Source organism: Engraulis encrasicolus, chromosome 18, assembly GCF_034702125.1.
Source record: "Engraulis encrasicolus isolate BLACKSEA-1 chromosome 18, IST_EnEncr_1.0, whole genome shotgun sequence".
In the NCBI taxonomy this organism is placed as follows: Eukaryota; Metazoa; Chordata; class Actinopteri; order Clupeiformes; family Engraulidae; genus Engraulis; species Engraulis encrasicolus.
The window spans coordinates 41,851,559-41,875,417 of record NC_085874.1 but is presented as its reverse complement, the minus strand read 5'-3'; the positions used below and the strand labels follow the sequence as shown (position 1 = coordinate 41,875,417).

The window sequence follows — 23,859 nt, the reverse complement described above, 5'->3', positions numbered from 1 at the left end:
AGACACCTTGATTGGGGCTGTGACTTTGATTGCATGGTATTCCAGGCAGCTGTAGTTGTTGGCAGGCAGCAGGGGGGCATAGCTCCAATGCTTGTTGATAAGGATCCCTGTTCCGCCTCCTCTTTTCTTCAGCCGACTGGTGTGTGAAAATGAGTAGTTAGCTGAGAGTGCTGCTGGAGTGGCTGTGTTTTCAGGCTTCAACCAGGTTTCTGTTAGTGCCAACAGGTCAACAGAGAGACTACTAGCATAAGCAGAGATAAAGTCTGCTTTGTTGACAGCTGACTGGCAGTTCCAGAGACCAACAGTGAAGGAGGTGATTGAAGTTGTGTTCGGTTGTAGTGGCTGAAGGTTGGCCAGGTTTCTGCGTTGGTTGGAGGGTTTGAAAGGCCTGCGCCTTCTGCAGATTACTGGGATTCTCTGGAAACACATTGTCAATGTAGGTCAGCAGTGAGATAAAAATGTGCCTTACGTGTCGTTGCTTCGGTGGAGTTGCACAGGTAGAGTTGCTTGTCTTGTCACTCGTCGGTCTTGAGTTGCACAGGTAGAGTTGCTTGTCTTGTCACTCGTCGGTCTTGAGTTGCACAGGTAGAGTTGCTTGTCTTGTCACTCGTCGGTCTTAGCACGAGGAGGGCTGCCGCTACCCAGCTGCCGCTGGAAGCGCACTTACTTTCCTAATAAGGGCACAGGTGCCACTCAATGAGCACTGCCCCCAGCAATTAGAAAAACAATACCTAGTTTCTGTGGGTGTGGCCCTGATAATTGCTCACCTGACGCCTTCCCAATACTACAGCTGACTTTACTAGAGCATGAACACAGATACACACAATTGACAATTTCTTTTACAGAACACAATTAGTAAAGATGTAGCAAAATACACTTACTGGCTGCAGTCACATGTACCCTTGCCTTGTCAAGTGAAGCAGGCTTGTCCTACACCTTAGCACTTAGCCTGGCTATTTAACTCTTGGGTTGAAGTGAGACGCACTGCCCCCAGCAATTAGAAAAACAATACCTAGTTATTGAGTATACCTAGATATTGAGTACAAGATTGTCTTGAATCTACCAAAGTGGGAAAATCGTATAGATCTGCTTTGTAATGAGGACATTTACTATCAGTATCAAAGTGATGTTTACTTACTTGTGTTGTTGTCATCTTCAATTTTATTCTTTCCATTATTGTATTCCACTTGTGCACTTAACGGAAGTGCCATCATTTTATTAACTGCAAATTACAAATTGCAAGTATATGAAAGTTGTTTTTTGTTGTTTTTATTTTTCCGCTGGAAGATCGTGATTAAAAAAATCGAAATCTAGATTTTATTTCTAAAAATCGTGATGCAACATTTTCATCCAGGTGCTGCGGAGTGATATGAATTTGCTGCAGTTTGAGATGTCAGACAGCTTGGACATTGTTGCCGGGGTGTTCACATCGAACATGGTGAGATTCCGATAGATGCACACTTCAATTTCACTGCACTCGTTACATATTCTAAAAAATGACTTCAAAGTTGGTCAGGACACAATAAGGTGAAGTTAGTTGTAATAATAGAACTTTGAGTGAAAATTGTGATGAATATGTCAAATACTCACTTTTTTACATTACATTACATTACATTACATTACATAGCATTAAGCAGACACTTTTGACCAAAGAAACTTGCCAGGAGAAAATGTAAGCAAGAACAGGGTAAGGCGCAGTGTACAGTTGCAACACTGACAGCATTCTCCAACACAAAGTAAAGCTGAGGGAGCAAAAGAAGATGCATTAAAAATGGCACAAAGTGTTTAAAAAAAAAGAAAGACATAAAGGCGTTGTGTGCAGGTGCAACACTGACAGCATTATCCAACACATGGTTAAGGATGTAGCATCAATAAGAAGGGTAACAAGGCATTTTTACATAATGAGCAAAGACATCTAGGTGTAGTGTACAGTTGCAACACTGACACCAATGCCCAGCACATGGTAAGAGATGTAGCAGAAATAATAAAAGTTGTGGAAAGGATGTCAAAATCAATTCAGGCACATAAAAGATGTTAGGTACATAAGAGATAAGAGAAGCTAAAAACTAAGGAAAGAATTTAAAAAAAACTAAGGCCACAAGGTGAGTAGAATTTGTTATGGTAAAGTGTTAAGCAGGGAAGTTTTATCTGAAGATTTTATTTGGATCTTCACTAGCTTTTTTGTAGAAATTCAGTAATTAGGCTATACTATTCAGGATTGCACAGGTAGCTGTTAATACCTGCTAGGCATTGCTGCCTGTCGCACCTCCTCTGGTGCCCATGGGTCAGCGAGAGAAATAAGACTTGTGACACAAACATTCAACTGTATTGTATCAATAACTGGCAAACATAGGAAATACACATTCATAAACTACTTGATGAATATTGTGACACAAACATTCAACTTGTATTGTATCAATAACTGGCAAACATAGGAAATACACATTCATAAACTACTTGATGAATGCACACAAGGTGCCTTCCTCAACCACCTTAACAGGTAGCTGTAGCCTAATGCCAGGAGCAGATGTCATCAGGTGGTGTCCGACCTTCTCTGGTGGTTTCAGCCATAAACCACGACACCCTCCAGCTGATGGGCCCACAGTGAGTGGCCAGCTCACTGCCTATCTGCTCCTGGCGTATAGCTCTCCTCCTCTCTCTTACACCAACAATACATATGTTCCATACATTTGATAAACATAGCAAGTGACGAATGCATATAACTTCCTAGCGTGTGCAGCAGTTGAGGCAGAGGCTTATTGACGAGTTGTTTGTGAGGCAGTTGAGCTGTTTGGCTGCTGGCATTAACCCCTTCCTAGCAGCTATGCTCGGATGCGTTGGTTGCTGGGGCGGCAACGGTGCTGAGTGAAAGGTGCCGAATGTGCGAGGTGGTTGAGAGAAAGGCTTGCTGTTCCCTGCAGCTGCTGTCTGGGGGTTAGGTGTTCTTCCCCCAGCTTCTGTCCTTCCTCCGCAGCCAGAGCCAAAAGCTCCCTTTCTCCGCCTCCTCTGCCAGTTCCTTTGTTGCCCTCTGAAGCCTCTGCATCCAACCTCCACTGGGCAGATGGTAGTCTTCCGCCTCCCAGCACTCAGCAGCCAACTCGGAGTACTTGGCCTTTTTTCGCTCGAAGGCAGCCTCCATCCATTCCTCCATTGGGACGGTGAGCTCAATGAGGGCCACCGCTCTTGCCTTCGCTGACCACGCCACTCGGTCTGGCCGGAGAGATGTCGTGGTTATCTCTGTGGGAAACGGAAGCTTCCTGTCGAAGTCGACCTTCATGCTCCAATCCTGGCCAGGACTGAAGGGCCTTGCTGTTTCTCTTTGCCTGATGCTTCTGATCCCTCCTTCCGCAACAAATATGGTGGGGTCCTCTGTCGGCAATGGTATTCCGCTATCCTGTCTGTACTCCTCCAGTACTTCGGCTAGCTTTCTCAAGACCTGGTCGTGGCGCCATCTGTGGCAGCCTTGTGATTTTGCAGCCTGACAAGATATGCTGGAGGCTTTGGGAGCATTGTAGAGTGTGCAACATTCCTCATTTCCAAACCACTGGTGGAGGTACCGAGAACAGGAACAGGAAGCTGAGTCTTGCCTGTTGGATCTTCCACACGTCTGACCAACTGATGTCTGTTTGAGATTCCCTCCCAAGTTGTCCAGCTTCCCAGCCGTCCCTGAGACACAACCTTGATCTTGTAGCGGTCTTCCTCCATCCTCGTCAACTCCGCCACCACCATCTCCTTCCTTTCCTTGCGGTGGGCCTTGGATCAGAATCTTGATGCATCTCCCCATTCTAGGCCTGCTCTACCTACCTGCACTCTGCCCATGATTTCCTTGTGCTGTAGCCGGCTTATAGCTTGGTCGACCTCGGTCTGGGCGTTCCACTTGCGGCCAGTCAGGACCTTGGCGTTAGCCTTCCTGACTGACTCGTCAGTGGACCCCCGAAGCTCAAGGACCAACCTGGCCTTCTCTTGCATGTAGCCCAACTGAAGTGACTTCAGTGGCAGTTGCAGCATATTTCTTCCGAAGCGACCAACTTCAGATAGGCAACGTGGCAACCTCAACCCCTTTCGGATGAATGAGTTGGCTTTCCCATCCATCTTAAGGTCATTGCACACCAACCGTGAATTTCCACAACGATTTTTCGCTGGACAAGTTCTGTTTTTATAACTCTGTATTTGCTATGGGGGCTTGCACACTGGAGGCGAATTTTCACCGAGACAAAGCGACACACACAAAAAATCGCACAGAGGTGGATTTTTCGAATGCGACAAAATGTGTCAACCTATCACATGAAATAAATTTAGGCACGTCACAATAAATTACTCTCACAATAGATGCTTATTAATTAGAGGATTATTAGTAGTCCACCTGCAAAGGGAGAGGGAGAAAACACAAGTCTTTAATCTTTACATTATGTTACTAAACATCTTGTCCATTGTTTGTATTTGTTTTGTTTTGATGTTGGGGGATAGGCTACAAACAAATCCTATCATCTTTGTTGACATGGCAAATAAACTCTTGAACTTGAAATATCTGAGGTTGCATGTGTAACCTCTGGTTGGTTATCAGATAGGCCTACACTACGGTAGATACACTGATACACAGTAGAATAATTTATTTAGCGCATAGATAGGCCTGTGCGGCTCCAGCTGTGGAGTTGTGTGAGGGTTGTTAGGCAACCATTCTGTTAACCCTTTGTAGGGCACGCAAATTTGGGGAAAAAAGTGGGGGGGAAAGTTTGACAGGCTCCAGGCCACTGCTGATTGGTCAAATGTCGAGATGTCACTATCTGTCTGAAAGCCCGATTTCTCCTGATTAATTTGATATAACCCACTTGAGTGTACACCCTTGTAGAGAGGCATGACAGGGGCATTTGTGATACTGTAGGTGTGCAAGTAATCGGAAGTGATCAAATATAGTCACTTGCCCTGTAAAGGGTTCCCAGACCCAGGGCCGGATTATCGCACAGGCTAGATGTGGCTGCAGCCAAGGGGCCCCCACCTGCCATGGGGCCCCCGATTGGTCAAAAGTCAATTGGGGGTGTTGGGAAAGAAACGATAACCCTGTAGACTAGCACTGTTCACACTCAACATGCCAAAAACGTGTTGTGTCGCCAGCTGTTCAAATAATATGGCCAAACAGCCGTGGCTGAAGCATGGACTGTGTTCATTTAGGATAGCCGATGTAACATGTAAGTCAATGAGACATGCGGTTTGTTTTCCCCTACAAAGGGGCGTTAAGCATATTAACTAGCAAAGTACCCGGATGACCGTTCATGCGTGTCTCTGATCACTCACTTTTCCCCTGTTTTTCCCCTTTCAGACCATCACAGCTAAGCTGAACAAGTTAACGTAAGAACATACCCACCACATTTGCTTTCTATAATTTCTTTTATATTTTCAGAATTTGAATTAACTTGAACACATTTTCTTAAATTAAATTTAAATTGTATATTTAATCATTTTACTTAGGGCTGCATCATTTAAGTCTTTTTGTCTTGGCTGCTGAACCAGATAGTCACGCTCTAGACTGACTGCAAATTTATATGTAGGGATATTTCTCTTAAGCAATGATAATCATTGTTTCAGAAAGGCTAGGATTTTGTCTGATGTCCTCAGATATGTAATTTTGTTCACGTTCAAATTTGAGTAGATTTGGAAAACAATACCTGAACCAAAGTCATTCAACAGTGAAAATAGAAAAATGTGAAATGTATATATTATGTAACAACTACTGAATCAATCTGTTGTAATTATACTGTTGGCCAGTATAATTACATTATACTGGCCAGTATTGAGTGTTGAGTATAGAGTATTTTATTCTTATTATTATTTTATTTAGTCAGATTTGTGGTCATGTGGCCCTCCGATTGTGGCTGTGAAAAAACACAAACCTCCTCATCATAAAAGTGGCCCATCCCTTCTGTATTGTATGGGGAGCCAGTGGAGGGCAGTAAGTACAGGTGTGATATGCTCACGCCTTCATGTCTTGGTGAGAAGACGGGCTGCTGCATTTTGAACTAGTTGTAGCCGTGCCAGAGAGGTGGAACTTATGCCGGCAAATATGGTGTTGCAGTAGTATAAGAGGGAGGAGACAAGGCATGGATGACATTTTCAAAGTTTTTAAAAGATAAAAAAGGTTTAGCCTTGGATAAAAAGCCTTAATTGATTAAAAACTGGATTTTACGACCAGGGGCGCCGCCAGAAATGTTGCGCCCTATGAAAGATTCGAATTTTGGGCCCCTGTCAGTGCTTGGTCCCTTAGAATCTGTAACACCTTCTCCCCGCCCACCCTAGCGGCACCCATGCTTACGACTATGCTGATTTGTTTCTCCATTTTAAAAATTGGATCTAATGTCACACCAAAGTTTTTTTGCCCTGTCTTTGACATAGGGTACAAGAGGGCCTTGGTCAATAGGTGGGGCAGGGGAAGTATTGTACTGTAACATACTGTATGTGGTAGGGATGTGAATGATCAATCGATTGATCGACTTAAATCAATGAATGCGTTGTTAATCGATTAAAAAACATTAAATGCAATTAATCGCCAATCCAACTGACAAGAGACCCAGGTGAAATGGGCATGAGAAGAGTGTGTGTGAAGAGGGCTGTGAATAGTGGGAATATTTAAATCACCTTTGGATTAAATTATTTAAATAGAGTTCATTTAAATGCAGTATTTTATCTCACTTCAATTTTAATTTTTAGATTTAGTTGTTTTTTTTTCCATGAAACATTGAGATTTCGGGGGGAAAACGCTGCTTGTCAATCAATAACGAGGCAATCAACTAACGAGTAATGAATTAAATGATCATTTGTATACCTAGTATGAGGAAACTGCTGCTATTTTTCTTCACAGGAGTTCAATGGGGTTAATGAAGGTGGAGGTGGTGCCCAACTTGCTAGGACACAAATGTAAATTGCCTGCAAACAGGGTGAGTACAAAATTCCTCCATGGAAGGTCATGTCAGTTATTTACCTTTTTAGCAATGTTTTTTGTTGAAAAACCTGGAAGACAAGACAGTCACCTGAAAGACCCCCCCCCACCCAATGCATAATGTCATGAAAACACAATTCTAGCCACAAACCCTCCGTCTCTCCATCTACATGAGCATGGGACAACTGATCCTTTTGAGGGTCTTTGTTGTTATTAAAATCAGAAAAAAATGGTAATTTTGCAGTGGTCCCTAATTTTTTTCCAGAGATGTATAACATTTTAAGGATTTGGCTTTCATGTCTGTAACCACCCACTGCGTGTCTGTTTTTGCAGGTTTCTTATTTCAGTGTTGGCTGTCCACCCTCTCGGAAGATTGTGCTCAGGGTGTAAGATCCTTTTTATGTTTTCATTTTGAACCTTCTTTCTGCTTGTACCTCTTTGGCTTTATTTTGTGCATTGGGTATTACCGTAAATCCTCTAATATAGGTTGGGGCCTATATTTCACTCAAGTGCATTTTGGTCCAGGCCATTATTGGAGGCAGGCCAGAATTAGATCATCAAAGACACTTTTGCACACCTCTGCAGTTGGGCAGGTGCGTAGGATGTTATCCCAGCGAGGTTGTCAGTCACAGGTTGTCCCGCACACTGTCTATTCCACCAACAAACTTTAATACGTTTCGGTCATCCGACCTTCTTCAGGTAAAGTTAAAATTGTGTGGGAGATGAATGGCCGCACAGACTTCTCTTTCAACACAACCATGGAGCAGGTCATCATACATATTCTGTGTCACATCATTCTTTGTCACTTTCCCGAATGCTACTTTTATCGTCATGCACAGCCACGAGTCGGATAAAACTCCAGGGTGTCCTAAAAATGTATACACACTTTGAATCATTGTGAACATATTAGACGGGGAGGAACGGTAGCCTACCATGCAACCCCACCCCCACCACCCCCACCCCCCCATATTGTATATGACCCCATGCATTCTAGTCCTATGTAGTGGTACACTGCCAAGGCCTCTAGAGCCATGATGTAGTTGGTTATAATAGCTTATGATATACCATATTAAAGCTTGGAGTCTGTAGTATACAGATATTATGCTGTATTTGGTGTACCTTTTGCATAGCAACAGTTGCTAGGCAAAGCATCTCCTTAGCAACCAGCATCAGTGATACGGTTCCTCTGCGATTACATTGTGTTGTGATGTCTGGATTTAGATGGCTTTCCCCAAGTGCCACATGACTTCTTTGAACCTCCAAGATGTCCCTAATAAGAATTTGAGTGGTAACAGTAATATAATTCATTCCTACTGTACATCATATTGTACATGACCCCAGCATGCTCTAGGCTATACGTTTTAGTATGTAGTTGTAAACTGTCAAGGCCTTAACAGCCATTTTGCATTTGGTTATCATAGTTTGCCATATACCATATGGAAGCTTGGAGTGTGTAGTTTATGAATATTATATCATATTTTTGGTGTACCCATGACATTTGGAAAAATATACTTGGTTCAGTTGTATGATGTGAGAGCTCTGTTTTTTCCCCCAATTTTTTAAATGACTCATCCATACAACCATACACATATATAAAGACCTTACAGGCAAATATATTAAAAAATTGTAAAAGTATAATAATAGCTAATAATAATTACTAACTACTGGAAATATTGACAATACAGTATAGCGAGCAGTACTGTATGTGTCTCTGTCACATCTGCAAGTTGGAGCACAACACCACAATAGAAGAAAACAAGTTGAATCATAAACAAAGTTTATTGAACATTTGGGGAAAGGTATAGGCCTAGTCCAAGGCAGACAGTTCATTCACTGCTACTGTCACTGTCTGTGCTTGACCAATCACTTTCAACTTCACTCTCACTGCTATCATCACAGTGGACTTCACCACAGATGTCCTCCAACCTCTGTGGCTGACTCTCACCTTCATACCACTGGGGCTGTAGACAGAAGGCTGCCATTAACCACCCATGTCCTTGACCCACGGATGGAATTACAGGATTGTTGATGTTGGCTCTTTTCCACAAGGCAATCTGGAAATTAACCCTACGGACATGATGCGTGAGGCTTTTTCTGCACGGTGGTAGCGAAGCCATGTCCACATTTCCAGGAATAGACTTTCCTTGTTTGGTGCAAAGTTTGTTAATGATGTTCAATCGCATGTCTTCAACCTTTTCAGCTTTCTTTCCGCCATACAATGCACATGTGAATTTTTCACAATCATCAATAAGGTCTTCTGTCATTGTCCAGGTTTCACCAAGTTTGGCAAGCTTGGTAACAAACTGGGGGGCTTTGAGCATCTTCTTTAGAGGAAGAAGTTTACCTTTGCCCCGGAATACACTTGTCACATCACTCCCAGTGAAGCTATGGAGACCAAGTACAGCTGTGCACTTTTCTTGGCCAAGTTCTGCTGCAGTTTGTGTGCCATTGATCAGTCTGGACTTTCTCTGTATCTTGGTGTCAAGTAGGATGTTGATGCCCATGGTTCAAGCAAAGTGCAACAAAATGAAGAATAGGTCAGAGTCAGGACTCTAGATCCGTACGTTGGTATAATGCTCATTTGCAGCATATTGGCTGTAAAGGACAACCCTGGTGTCGGTCTCTTCCTGTGATGAACTGAGTAATGGAATTTCAGTCTTTCTTGTTGTCAAACCGTCCCCTGATGTAAGAAGGTATGCACATTCTTCACAGATAAAAATGACTTTCCGGCCTTGCAGTTTTGAAGCGTACTTATCACCACTCCATTGATTTAATATCAGCCTGATAAACTGCATCTTGTTTTCCTCATTTGTTAAAAACTGTTTCCACTACGTGGGACGTTTTGTTGCTCCACCCCATATAATTAACTTCTCTCCATAGCCACGGCATTTCCTTTCCATTGACTTGATGGATTCGAGTCTGTATTGGTCTGTGCTGAACATGTCTCTACGTCCAGACGTACTTATGCTGTCAAATAGCAATGAGGAGATCTCTGCAAACGTGTCTGGAATGTTCTAAATGAAAAAAGATGCACAATAAAACTATACATTACACACAATTATACACATTCCATTACTGTATTACTAGCTGATAACTCTGATGTATTTTCCAGGGCCATTTACCATCATATTGTAGAAGCAAGCATTTCCATCATATACTGTAAGGGTCTCTGATGTTGGAGGAATGGCAGCATTCGGTTGATCTTTCACCAGGTAGTGGAACACCAGAACATGGCTGGTGATTTGTTGATTGATTGATTGATTGGTGGTTGGTGATTGGTTAATTGGTTGAGTGATGGAGTGATTTTAAGGTCTTTATACGGTATATGTATGGATGAGTCATTTAAAGAATTGAAAAAAAAAATCTGAGCTCTCACACATCATATAACTGAACCAAGTATATTTTTCAAAATGTCATAGGTACATCAAAAATATGATATAATATTCATAAACTACACACTCCAAGCTTACATATGGTATATGGCAAGCTATGATAACCAACTGCAAAATGGCTGTTAAGGCCTTGACAGTTTACAACTACATAGGACTAAAACGTATAGCCTAGAGCATACTGGGGTCATGTACAATATGATGTACAGTAGGAATGAGTTATATTACTGTTACCACTCAAATTCTTATTAGGGACATCTTGGATGTTCAAAGTAGTCATGTGGCACTTGGGAAAAGCCATCTAGATCTAGACATCACAACACAATGTAATCGCAGAGGAACTGTATCACTGATGCTGGTTGCTAAGGAAGATGCTTTGCCTAGCAACTGTTGCTATGCAAAAGGTACACCAAATGCAGTATAATGTCTGTATACTACAGACTCCAAGCTTTAATATGGTATATCATAAGCTATTATAACCAACTGCATCATGGTTCTAGAGGCCTTCGCAGTGTACTACTACATAGGACTAGAATGCATGGGGTCATATACAATATGATGTGAAAAATTATAGTGGGAGTGAGTTATATGACTGTTACCACTCAAATTCTTATTCAGGACATCTTGAAGATTAAAAAAAGTCATGTAGCGTGTTGTTGTGGGGGGGTGCATGGTAGGCTACCGTTCCTCCCCGTCTATATTATTTGTAGATACTGTATTTTATGAAGCATTCATAAAATTTAGTAAATAATAGAAATATTTATTAATGTTTTGTTAATCATTAGTTAATTATTTACTAAGCCTTTACAATGCTTTTTTATATCCATTATTACTATTGCTATTATGCTGTATAGTGCTTATTCTGCCTGCTTTTTTTTATATATATAAACCTTTTTCATTTTTCACCTTTTTAATTGATTTGATTTCTTTTACATCATATTAATATAACATAGATCAAAAACGCAATTTACATAGGCTGCTTCTCTCATGAAATTAAATCCATACAAATTATTCAAATAATAATAATGGGAAAAATAAAGAAAAATTAAAAATCTGGTTAGTCATACAAAAGCAATATAAGTACATGATAACAAATACATGTAAATGAATAAATAATCACCATAACAAATAACATAGTACAATACTACTGAAAATCATATAAAATATTTTATAGCAACTAGGCTATATCTCTTTTTTTTAGTCAGCATTTTGGGCTAGTTTGTTATTGCCTACCTTCGCAACCGTTTTCCCAATGTTTCCCTTCTATAAGTTTAATCCATCGTTTTCTATACATTTCATTATTAACTCCATATGTCATCCCACATTCAATTTTACAATATAATTTAACATAACTCATGAACCCTTTCATATATACTTTACTCTTACATTTTGAACCAAAAATCCCCAGTAAAAGGATTATATTTTGCATGCTTTCCGCCTCTGCCATGTTACCAAAAACTACCATAAAAAGATCTGTATGCAGTTGGATGTCGTTCTTGATATTCTGCCTGCTTACAGTATGATGTTTCTGCTCTGTCACACAGACCTACAGACATTGAGAGGGATGACTCAATCTTCAACTTCACCATCCCTGGGTAAAATAAGAATGGCATATCTGCAAAGACACACACACACACACACACACACACACACACACACACACACACACACACACACACACACACACACACACACACACATATGCAATGTTGTGCAACTCACTCAGCTTGTTTTCATGTATCATAGCTGTAACTCCTCTTGTCACAGGTCTGTGTTAAGAAATCCACAGGATGACGATGTGGTAAGTTCAGTAGAAATGTTTGGAACATTACCAACAGTAGATGGACCTTGAATTCAGAACTGTTGTTTGGCTATGACAAGTGCCTGCGCATGCACACACACACACACACATATACACATAACACACACGCACACACATACACATAACACACACATACACACACGTGTGTTTGTTTTGCTGTTTCTATCAGGTGATGACCTTTGACCCCAACATTGCTGGTCCTGTCATGAAAATGCATTACAAGACTGCTTATAAACCCGACTTAATAATGTAAGTGAAACCATTCTAGTAAGGTCAGGGTTATACTTTCAATTGTAAGTGGGTATTTGTTGAAATTAATGTACATTTTAAAGTGTAATAGAATTTACAGACATAACTGTTTTGTCACTGTCTGTTCTAGGGCTGGGTTAAAAAAAAAAGATGAATCAATTTTGAATGGAGTTCATTTAAAATTCACAATCGATTCACAGGGCGCAAGATTTTTGATTCTTTTTCTTTTTGTTTAATTTAGGTCTTAAATTAGGCCTACTAATTAAAAATTAGCAATCTGTTAAAGATGGCCTCTCAACGTCATTTAATTAATATTGCCGTGTTCCCAATTGTTATTGAATGTGTTACGCGTTGGTCCTGTTTTAAAAAACGTTCTGGTTGCTTTGTTTCAAGACGTTTTTGCAAACTGGCAAGGTGGCTTGTGGAGAAACGAGAGGGTGTTCCGTGTTTCTCGTGGAAATGCGTCTCTGATTGGCTCACTCCTCCTGCTCTCAAAGAAACGCGTCTCTGATTGGCTCAGTCCTCCAGTCCTTGGAGTGAATGTAATGGGAAACAGAGTCGCCACTTCTCCGGGTGGTACTGCACTATAGGGGCGCCAACGGAGGCGTGCAGGCTCCATTCAGGGCTGTGCTCTTTCGACAGCGACCCCTAGGCGAGCTGCAGGCACAGAGCAACCGGAGTGGGCAGGCTTTATGTATGAGGCTTTGTGCTGTGTGTGTACCTGAGAGTAGCAACCAGCTGATAGCTAAGCTAAGCTATGTTTCGGGCCACCAGACGTTGCTTGCTTTGAAAACAAGCAGAAAAAAAATACTCGACATGTTTTTAGATAAATGGGTCGATATAAACCTTTGTGGGCAACGCCTTCTTTCGACGTGACGAAACACAGAAAGGCTTTCGTGATTCGCTCGTTTCTCTGCATTATTGATGTAAATTGGGAAACACCGGGAAACACAGCCAGGAGAGTTGACGCACCGCTATGAGAGCCTTGCAAGTGAGTTTAACTTGGGGTGACCGTCCGATCTTCGAAAGGAGTGAGTAAAACTGAGTTTTATCGGAAGTTGGCCTTTAACACTGTCAAGCCACAGCTCTTTGAAAATTTTATGTAAAAATAGGCTACAGCATCTTTTGTGGGAACCCCTGGCACCAAGAGGGGAACATATTGAATCGATTCGGATTGAATCGAATCACATCAAATTGAATCGTGATTAATTGTTTTAAAGCCCTAAGAATCGAACTCGAATCCGTCCAGGAGCATGGCTGTGATATATACCCAGCCCTAGTCTGTTCTGAAAGTGACAGTCAGGGGACCTGTGCCATTCACTGAAAGTGAATGCACTAAAATAAGAGCATTGGCCCTGGTTACATGGGACAGTTAAGTCAGAATTAACTTGCTTAATTCACAATAAAAACTCAATTCCGCTTTGAAAACATCACATAAACACTGAACGCTTCGGCATTACATGAAAGTGCAATGTAAAGTCGACAGAACTAGTTAATTCTGAATTATTAATTCGAAACAGTCACCAGTCCCTGCACCGGAATGGATATCAGTTTTAGAACAGGCAATAAAATGTAGTGAATTGTATTGCACTTTGAACAGTTTGTGAATTTCTGTAAGCACCTACAGCACTTAACAATGATTTAAATGTGTATTTTGGGACACCCAGTGTAAAACAAAACAATTAATAGTTTTGGAACTATCATAATAAGATATGTGCCAGTGTGTGCCAGTGTTTCACAAAAGTCTAAAGATGGAGAAAAATATATATTTTGATGACTTTGTATTTTTTTGTTTTTTTGTCCAAAGGTATGAGGGTGATAAGTTCATCAAAGAAGTTGATGTCAACTTCATTGTGTGGGAGATGAATGGCCGCACAGACTTCTCTTTCAACACAACCATGGAGCAGGTCATCATACATATTCTGTGTCACATCATTCTTTGTCACTTTCCCGAATGCTACTTTTATCGTCATGCACAGCCACGAGTCGGATAAAACTCCAGGGTGTCCTAAAAATGTATACACCCTTTGAATCATTGTGAAGTTAAGTGTTTATAAAAGTACATATAATTCTATAACCGTTATAGAATTTAAAGACATCACTTTAAAGTTCTGTCACCACTTATTCTCAAACTGATGTCTAAAGTCAATGTTCCGAGACCTGAAACTGTCAGTGAAAGTGAATGCAGTGAATGCAAAAGAAAAAATCCAAAAGCATTGTGTGTGATTGGCATTGTCAGCTAGCCTGGACCAGAACAGAAATTTGAGGACAAGGGGTGACTAAACAATAACACAATGTCTGTAAGTTGTATCACTCTTTCAATTTTACATGACTTTAAAAAATCACCTATAATTACTGTACAATGATTTAAATTGTGTATACATTTTTATTTTAGTCTGGAGGGAATTTGTGAAAATCGTGCAGTTTAGAGACTCACTTCTATTACTAAGAGAAATGAAACAAGCACTGCCTTTCTTACATGAGAATGGGGATATAGTTAATAATTACACAACACACAGTAACCTTGACATATTCTCCAGCTGTGATTTTAGCAATTTTAGCAATGTGTCACGTCATGGCTACAATTTCAAATACAATTCATGAGTAGGTTAGTTGTGTGTGTGTAGGTGTGTGTGTGTGTGAGAGAGAAATTATAGATGGAAAAAAGTTTGTTAATAAACACAGTGTTGTGAGGAGGGGAAAGACACTGGCAGCCAACCACGTGAGCTAATTTTTTGACCGTCAGCGGTTTCAAACAATCAGGTTGAGTTGTGCACAGCTAGTTTCGCGCAGTCAGGAGAACACAATAATGTAGAACCCATGTATTGTCAATGTCTTACTTAAATGTTTTAGTTAAACTGCACATTGGAGACTGGTCAAACGCAATTTCAAACTTCTGTGCTAACCCTGTTGCATAGATTTTTGATAATAAAATACACTTGACTTGACTTGACTTGACTTGAATTGGCTTGATCAATGTGTTGACACAATTGGCATGAAATGCACAATTCTTTCTTTTAGGTGGGGGGGGTATGGTTAGGGAGGTTGGTAGCCTATTTGTGGGGCATTCAAGGCTTAAAAAAGAAAGAAAGAAAGAAGGAAAAGAATATGGATGTTAATGTGCCTTCTTCAGACTTCCTCATACCCTTCTCATGTGACCAGTTTGCATGTCTGATAGCACTGAAAATGCAGTCCTGGGGTTCTTATCTACCTCAGCACTAAAAAGGCACACTAAGTTTTTAGGTCGGCCAGGCTCCAAAGTGTCTGATATAACATGATATGACCCTATAGAACAATTTCAGACTAAAATAAGGTGGGATACAAACTTTTTCTTTTTGGCAGGGGCCATTTTGTTTGGATACCAGCCAATGGGGGGCGCCACCAACTTGTATTCACTGATTTTTTGAAACCTTGGGCCATTCCTAACATCCTGCCAAAGATCAGAAACTTGTCAAGAAGTGCACAATTCTAATGGAAATTCACAAATTCCCTCCAGACCAGTGGTTCTCAACCTTTTTTCGAACAAACACCCCCTTGGCCTCATCACAAGCCTCCCAACGCCCCCGTGGTCTCATCATAAGCCTGACAACGCCCCCCTTAGTATTAAAAAAATAAATGGACTAATACCCCAAATGGCAACTAAGCACCACCCCCTCTCAGCTGTATCCTGATATGTAGTAGCCACAGTGCTCTTGGCCGCTGGAAGAACACACGCCAGTGATTATAGCTTTGCATTGGCCTCATTCTGTGTGATGAATGTGAAGTGTTTCGTGAGTGTGTGTGTATGTACTGTATGTACCAGTATCTCAGAGTCAGAGAAGAAACAGAGGCATTATTTTTGTTTGTGATTTTGCAGGCTGGTTGCCTTCGTGAAGCACAGACTAGGGCCAGTGTAGCTGATGAAGCTTGGGGCCCATCGGTACGTAAGAAATTCTATTTTCTCTCTATTTTTATTCATGATGCGTTTTTATCTTTTTTTATAGCCATATTTATGGTCATTGTAACCTTTTTGACCACTGCACTTTATGTCTGTCCTGTGGTATATGTTGTTGCTGTCTATATGTGCTTATGTCTTGCTGCACACCTAATCTAGCCTGATTATCATCAACTTTCAAATCTCTTCGAGACTTGTTCTGACCAAGAGCATAACAATTAACATTTCCCAAACAGTATTTCCCAAACAGCCTCCCTTGGTTGGCTAATGGTTGTTTGCTTCCCAACAAAGTGGGGGGAGTTCCCGATTTTTCGGGAGTTCAGAAAGTACTTGCATTACTCTTGACCTGACTAGCAGCAATGCTGAAGCTGTTGCGTCACTAGTAAGGTACCAACTGGCTACACCTAATCGCCCCTTTTGGGGACCATAAAGTTGAGAAGTTGAAGTTGAAATGCATATTCTGCCCCTGAGCACATTTGTTTTCAATACCTTGATATTGTTTCGATGCTTTGAGACTTAGTCTTGTTTGTCATTTTCTTTTTATTCTCTGTTTTGCTTCTATTTCTTTATTTTTCTATCATTCTATCATTTTCATAATTTCCTCACTTATTAGTAGATTAGTAGAGTATAAGTTATTAAGAGAAAATAAGGTGTCCAGTAGCATCCAGCACAGATCAGCAACTTCCACAGAAGAGAAAATGTTTGCAGATGTGCAGGTGTGGGTTGTCTATGCCAGTGTTTCTCAACCTTTTTTTTAGGTGAGGCACCCTTTCAATTCATGAAAAATTTCAAGGCACCCCAAACCAACAAGCCGTAACATGGCATCACATCTGATACCACACAAGCTTAGAAAAGTAACACATTTGGAGACGTCACACAACCTACGTTCGAAGTTGGAACTTACTGGGGCGACCTAAATTTACTTTATTGTGCGTAAAATGGCAGATGAAATATTCCACTGACTAGCATTAACTTAGTTATTTAGACAAATATGTATTATATGAAATCATCTATTTATCAGCCACGTTTCCGCGGCACCCCTGTTGAAAAACACTGGTCTATGCGGCTTACCCAGTGTCCTGTCGATATGAGCTCCCCATAGATATGCATGCGCATGCCGCACGCCCCGAAAGGTGGTTGTACCAAATGTACAGGCCATACAATTACAATATCATGAAAAAGTCTATTCATTTCCATAATTCGGGGATGTCAAAATCAAATTGAATGAGGGCCAATATCAAAATCTGGAACAAAGTTGCGGGCTGAACTCAAAATTTTATTTTTAAAAATTGACTAAAATTGTGGGTACATGCACTTCATACTCACTCTTTCCCACTCTTTCCTGTCATATATGGTAGTTCAAATGTGTCTGCACATCCAAATTTCATGTTCAAGTCTTGTTACCCTATACATTAATGGTGTAGGTATGTGGGCCAACTGTAACACAAATTTGAAATGATCTAGCGAGCCAAATAAACTGACTGCCCACGGGCCTGAGTTTGACATCCCTGCCATAATTCCATCAATAATGTTTAACTTTCATGGATTGTAGATGCATTGCCCACATTTTGAACTACTCCGATCATTCATTTGTTTATTTTTTTACATATTTTGGACTTTCATCTCCAAAAAAAGAAAGAAATTCGGGTCACATCAAATCAGTTGGAATTTGGTACTTTCTACATAACATGTCAATGTTCAGTGATCTGGTGACCCACACTTCATTCTTCAATATACCCTGTAGATTTCTATGCCACATTTTGTTGCTTTGGTGGTATGGACATTCTAACTCACCGGAAATAAAACCCCATTAATTTTCAATGGGGTTTCATTACACGCGTTGTCAAATTGACTCAATGCATGCATAGCTTTTTGCCGCTCTCTCCGTCACTTGCGTCCATAGATGCCTTTGTTCTCTCTCAATCAGCTCATTGATGGTCTTCCTCTTTAATGTCTTCTCTTTCCATTTCTTTCAGAACTACAAGTCGTGTTTTGTGTTGGATCAGCAACCGCTTGGGGACATGGCACAACCTTATGAAATTATGAACCGAAGTTACGGTAACAGCATCACTTTTTCGCAACAGGACAGTGCGGTCTACATGTTTGGAGTCAGGGTTGTGGATCCCGAGTACAGGTGATGACATACTACACTTTACAAAATACAAATGCCTCATGTCATACTTGATTTTTTTGGGACACTAATCATTAGTGGTGTGCATTGGCACTGCCCTCACGAGTCGATTCGATTACGATTCGGGAGGTAGCGATTCGATTCTACAATGCATTGCAATGCATCACATTTCTACTGAAAGCAAAACAAATGTTTCATGATGAAGTAGTCAGATACTGAGCAACATTTTATTGGCTGTTTTCTGTACCAGCCTTGCAGTTTTCAATGCTTTGAAGTGCTTTTATTTAATTTAACATTCTTTTGCTCCTGAAATATCCACGGAAGTAATTGAAACAAACAAAAAATTGCTGCATCGATTATGGAATTTGCAGCATTGAATTGAATTGTCCATGCCCCACATTGCACTGCATTGCCAATTCGATTATTGTTGACACCACTACTAATCATGAACATTTTTGTACTAATGATACTCACATTTTTGCATAGTGCACACGTACAAAAAAAAAGCTCTGTTTGAGGAACCAAGTAATGCTGACAAATCATGATTTTGACTTTTCTTTTTACCCAGCTTTTGTCTGCTTTCTACCGTCTTTGCGATTCAAACCACTGGAATCAGCAAACCGTGAGTGACCTGATTTGCACGTCACATGCTTGACATTTCCATTGATGAAGTGGGACCAGCCTGATCTCCAAAAATTCCGTGCCCCTGGACACGGATGTTAAGGACACGAAATCCGTGTCCAGGAGCACGGATTTTGCCAAAATTCCGTGCTCCTGGACACGGAATTGTTTTCCGTGCTCCTGGACACGGAATTGTTTTCCGTGATGGGCACATGGAAGTGCTTTCTATAGGATATTACCACAGCACTGTGTTAACTCTATCATTAGAAAATACATACCAAATGCTAATGCTAAACAAAATAATGCTATAGCAATTTAAGTTGTGCCCTGACCAAAACATTCCCTAACCTTAACCTGTCATTACAGACATATTTTTGAGAAATACCTTTTCCAGTTGGTTGCTAGGCTATCAAACTCATATAATGAATGCAAGAAAACTAGCTGTGCCCAGACCAAAAGAATTTCTAACCTTGTCTTGTCAGTAAGAAATGTTTTTTTTTAGACAAAATATTTGAAATTTAAAAAATCCTGAGAAAACACAAGACTGTGGAAACAGAGCTGTGGGAGTATAGAGAGCAATTCTGTGTGTCCATCACGGAAAATAATTCCGTGTCCAGGAGCACGGAATTTTTGGAGATCATGTTGGTGGGACAGTGGTTCCCAAACTGGGGGTCGGGACCCCTAGGGGGGATCACGGAGGTACTGAAGGGGGGTCACGGACAAAAGGGACATTGCTTCAAAACAGGACATCCTCATCTAATATAATTCCATAATTGGGTTAGTAAAAGTATTCACGCTATGGTTAATACAGGTAGATACAGGCCTATTTGTTGTTCTGGCAATGTTAGCGGCGGGCAAACTAATGGAAAATCTAGCAATATAAATGGCCAAAAGAAATTGCCTAGATTGCTTGATTTTTCATTAATAGTTTGCCCACTGATTGCTAGAAATCCATTGGCTAGGCTAAGACTATGGTGGATGGGTGAGATCGAAAATATTCCAATGGATAATAAGTCCAAAAGGGGGGTCCCTGCTGAAAAATATTGTGAGCCAGTAGCCCAGAGGGGGAAGTCTAGTTGAAAAGGTTTCCCATTTTGGTAACACTTTACAATAAGGTTACGTGAGTAAGGACGGAATAATGTCTGAAGTAATGACTGATTAATAGTGAATAAACATGTGATTCATGCATGCAGAAATGTCTAGTCCATTAGTAGTCGACACATAATGATGAATGACTCACTATGAAGTAAATGTGGTACATCGGTGGTTAATTAAGGGTGTGAGATCCAAATGTTAATAAATCATGTGTTAACATTGCGGAAAAAGATCACACCATATCTTTCCGATCATATTTGAATCAGACCTTAGTTAACGGTGCAGTAATAATGGAAACATATGGTCAGTAATTCCGATTGCACCGTTAACTAAGGTCTGATTCATATATGATCGGAAAGATATGGTATGATCTTTTTCCGCAATGTTAACACATGATTTATTAACATTTGGATCTCACACCCTTAATTAACCCCTGATATATCACATTTACTTCATAGTGAATCATTATTATTCCAATCATGAGGCATTCATCATTATGTATTGATTACTAATGGAGTAGACATTACTGCATACATGAATCACATGTTTATTCACTATTAATCAGTCATTACTTCAAACATTATTCCATCATTACTCATGTAACCTTATTGTAAAGTGTTACCCCAATTTTTATGATCACCATGATGTCTGGCATGGTCCCCAGATAGAGGAACAGCACGTCTGCTGGGTTCCCTCTGGCGGTTGTGGCAAAAAGGGGGGGTAAAACTGGCACCTTAAAAAAAAATGGGCTAGATCAGCTGGCGAGGTCACCACTTGAAACCTGTAGCAAATTGTTTGCCATTGATCGCCAGACAGTGAGAAATGGCCACTGCCAGACATCTTTGATGGTGGACGGGGCTTTGGTAGACAGTGAGAATGGCCACAGTCAGACAACCCGGCAGATGTGCTGTTCCTCTATCTGTGGGGACCATGCCAGACATCATAGTACCCATAAAAATTGGTAACCTTCCGAACTACGCGACCCCTCTGGGCTCCTGGTCTATTGGGAACCACTTTAGTAGGCCAATAAGTCTGTTGGTAATACTTTACTTGAGACTGGTGCCATAACTCTGACATCATCAAATGCCACTTAATGACAACAGTCATAAAACGTTTATGACACTGACATAATGTTCATGACGAATCCATGGCTGCGTCACTACACTGTTATGCGGTGTCATGGTATGTGTATGACACAGCGTCAAGTATGACACAGCGTCAAGCCTGGTTTTACCAGACCACATGAATTACTTCGTAATTCATTTTTGGCCTGGATCCTCGATGCCCTGGAGCGCTTGGATGGGAGGAGTGATCTCAGCTCTGGTTTGAAATGAGTGGTGACCAATCGCTGACAGTTGATGTTCATGACGTATGTTATTATGCACCCAAGTACGTTCACTTATAGGTCGGCCTGCCCAGAGAAGCATAATCAGACCGTTGGTAATTCAAAATGAAAGGTCTGGCTTGTTGGACTATTACTGCGCCCATCAAAGCTCAAAAGCATACTATTATGCTCGATCTCTTATCTCCCTGTTTTTGCATAATCAGGCATGGGTGCCGCGAGGGAGGGAAAGGCGTTACAGATTCTAAGGGCCTGACAGCACTGACAGGGCCCCTGAAAGGATGTTGATCACATAATTTGTCATTTTGGGGTCCAAAATTTGAATCTTTCATGGGGCCCAACATTTTTAGCGGCGCCCCTGTAATCAGGCCTTAGACTACGAGTACTGCAGTAACGTGGAAAAGGATATATGAGATACTAGCGTATGGTTGCATGGTAGAGGTGTACCCAAGGAAGGAACATTAGCATTAGCTTACCGACGAGGGGCGAGTCTTGCAGATGTGGCTAGCTACCCAATCCTTGGCTCCCGTAGCCCGCCAGCGCAAGCGGTTGGGTTTCGTTAGTCCGTTCAACATAAATGAGTAGGCCTAGGTCCACTTTTCGACTCAACACTGCATTCTTCCACCAGCAATCCAGATAAGATCCAAGTGCACCGTGAGCTACGTCGACCGTATGCCGACTCTCACCCGGCTGCTTCCTGTCTCACCATCAATCCACCACCATATTCACCTGCCCTTGGCTTACATGGGCAGTCTCAACTAGGGCTGCACGATTATGGAAAAAATCATAATCACGATTATTTTGGTCAAAATCGTAATCACGATTATTAATCACGATTATTGATTTTTTGATGATTTTTTTGAAAATTATAACAAGATGAAATATAACCAAGAATTAATTGTAAACGGGATGAGCAAAATAAAATAAATTGTAATAATTATGTAAAGGCAATAGCATGAAACTTAGGTGGACAGTTTTCTGTCCAGAAACACCAGCCTGTCAGTATGTTCTGGCTTCAAGGACGCTCTCAAAGGTAGGTCACTATTGCCACGATGAAATCACGATTAAAATTTCGACTTCGATTTCACTAATTTATCACGATTTTCGATTATTTTCGATTAATTGTGCAGCCCTAGTCTCAACCCAAAAACCAATGCCGTTTCCCCCTTGGGCAAAGTGAGATGTGTCATATGGTAGTATTGTGTATACCCTACATGTGCTGACCTCTCCCTGACCTCTCCGTATCGTAACAAAACTCTTTCTCTCTGTCTGTCTGTCTGTCTGTCTGTCTGTCTGTGTCTTTGCCTTGTGTTTGATTGTGAATGTGTGGTGTCTGTTATCTCTATAGGAAGCATGAGCATCTCATCCTCTACGTTGCACTCAGCTTTGCATTCGTATCCCTCTGCCTGCTAGCTTACGCTTACATCAGATATACCAAAATCTACCGGGACTTGCAAAAGAAAAAGCACCGTTGAAACTGCAGTTGAGCCCATTGTATTTACAGCTCTGTTACAGTGCCACCTGGTGGTGTCTGCTGCAACTTGCAACTTATGATTGTGTGTGATTGTTCATTCAGTCAGTTATGTTATAAATGAATATAACAATTGTGTTATTGTTATGATTCTGCAGTTCTGCTTTTTTTATTGACAATCATTTACTGTATTTTGTCTTCATTGTCATCAATGAATTAAGGTGTTTCCTCCTAATAAAGATTGTCTTTACTTTACACTATCTTACTGAAGAGCATTTTCTTTCAAGATGCGGAAAGTTTACGGGTAGACCTGCCGCCTCTGGAAGCTTGTTTCACTGCTGAGGGACAATCAGAGATCAGTTTGGACTGGCATACCTTTGTGCCAGCAGGAGGCAAGGCAAGGCACTTTGTGTTGTGTTGTGTTGTGTTGTGTTGTGTTGTGTTGTGTTGTGGTGTAGTATTCTCACATGGCCATTTTCACTTCTCGCCGAGTCATTTAGACTTGTACATGTTAATGTAACTCAACCGATTTAACAAGATGTTGACACGCATTTTCATTGCATATTTCCAACACAAGCGCCTTCATTGCTCACACGCTGACTTCTTGGCGATGCCCTCATTCTGTCTTCTGGAAAGCACAATTGTTGAAGGATATTTTATCCAGTGTTTATACAAATGTTTGTGTAGAGAATATATCACACACAGCCTGCTTTCAGGGAGCATCATGGATGAGCATCGAGCAACGTTACACGCCTGCAGGCAAAGACACTGGATATTCATATCCAGGTATCCATATCCAGTGTCTTTGATGCGGGAGTCATGTAAACAAATTGCAAGACTCGTGACCGCTCTTTTAAAGACGTCTTGTCAATGT

General features: G+C 41.0%; 1 protein-coding gene across 2 annotated transcripts in view; it reads left to right on the top strand.

The window, feature by feature from the left end:
- The window catches only part of LOC134469414 (cation channel sperm-associated auxiliary subunit epsilon-like), a 141,796-nt gene extending 118,556 nt beyond the window's left edge, over positions 1 to 23,240 (top strand). For both annotated transcript variants that reach the window (XM_063223652.1, XM_063223653.1), the window contains 12 exons: positions 1,355 to 1,438; positions 5,318 to 5,346; positions 6,854 to 6,929; positions 7,265 to 7,317; positions 11,865 to 11,915; positions 12,088 to 12,121; positions 12,312 to 12,391; positions 14,199 to 14,298; positions 16,248 to 16,310; positions 18,302 to 18,459; positions 19,025 to 19,078; positions 22,863 to 23,240. In XM_063223652.1, the coding sequence (XP_063079722.1) occupies positions 1,355 to 1,438; positions 5,318 to 5,346; positions 6,854 to 6,929; positions 7,265 to 7,317; positions 11,865 to 11,915; positions 12,088 to 12,121; positions 12,312 to 12,391; positions 14,199 to 14,298; positions 16,248 to 16,310; positions 18,302 to 18,459; positions 19,025 to 19,078; positions 22,863 to 22,989 (909 nt within the window). In that variant the 3' untranslated portion in view covers positions 22,990 to 23,240. The remainder of the gene's footprint in view (positions 1 to 1,354; positions 1,439 to 5,317; positions 5,347 to 6,853; positions 6,930 to 7,264; positions 7,318 to 11,864; positions 11,916 to 12,087; positions 12,122 to 12,311; positions 12,392 to 14,198; positions 14,299 to 16,247; positions 16,311 to 18,301; positions 18,460 to 19,024; positions 19,079 to 22,862) is intronic.
- The last annotated feature ends 619 nt before the right edge of the window (positions 23,241 to 23,859 follow it).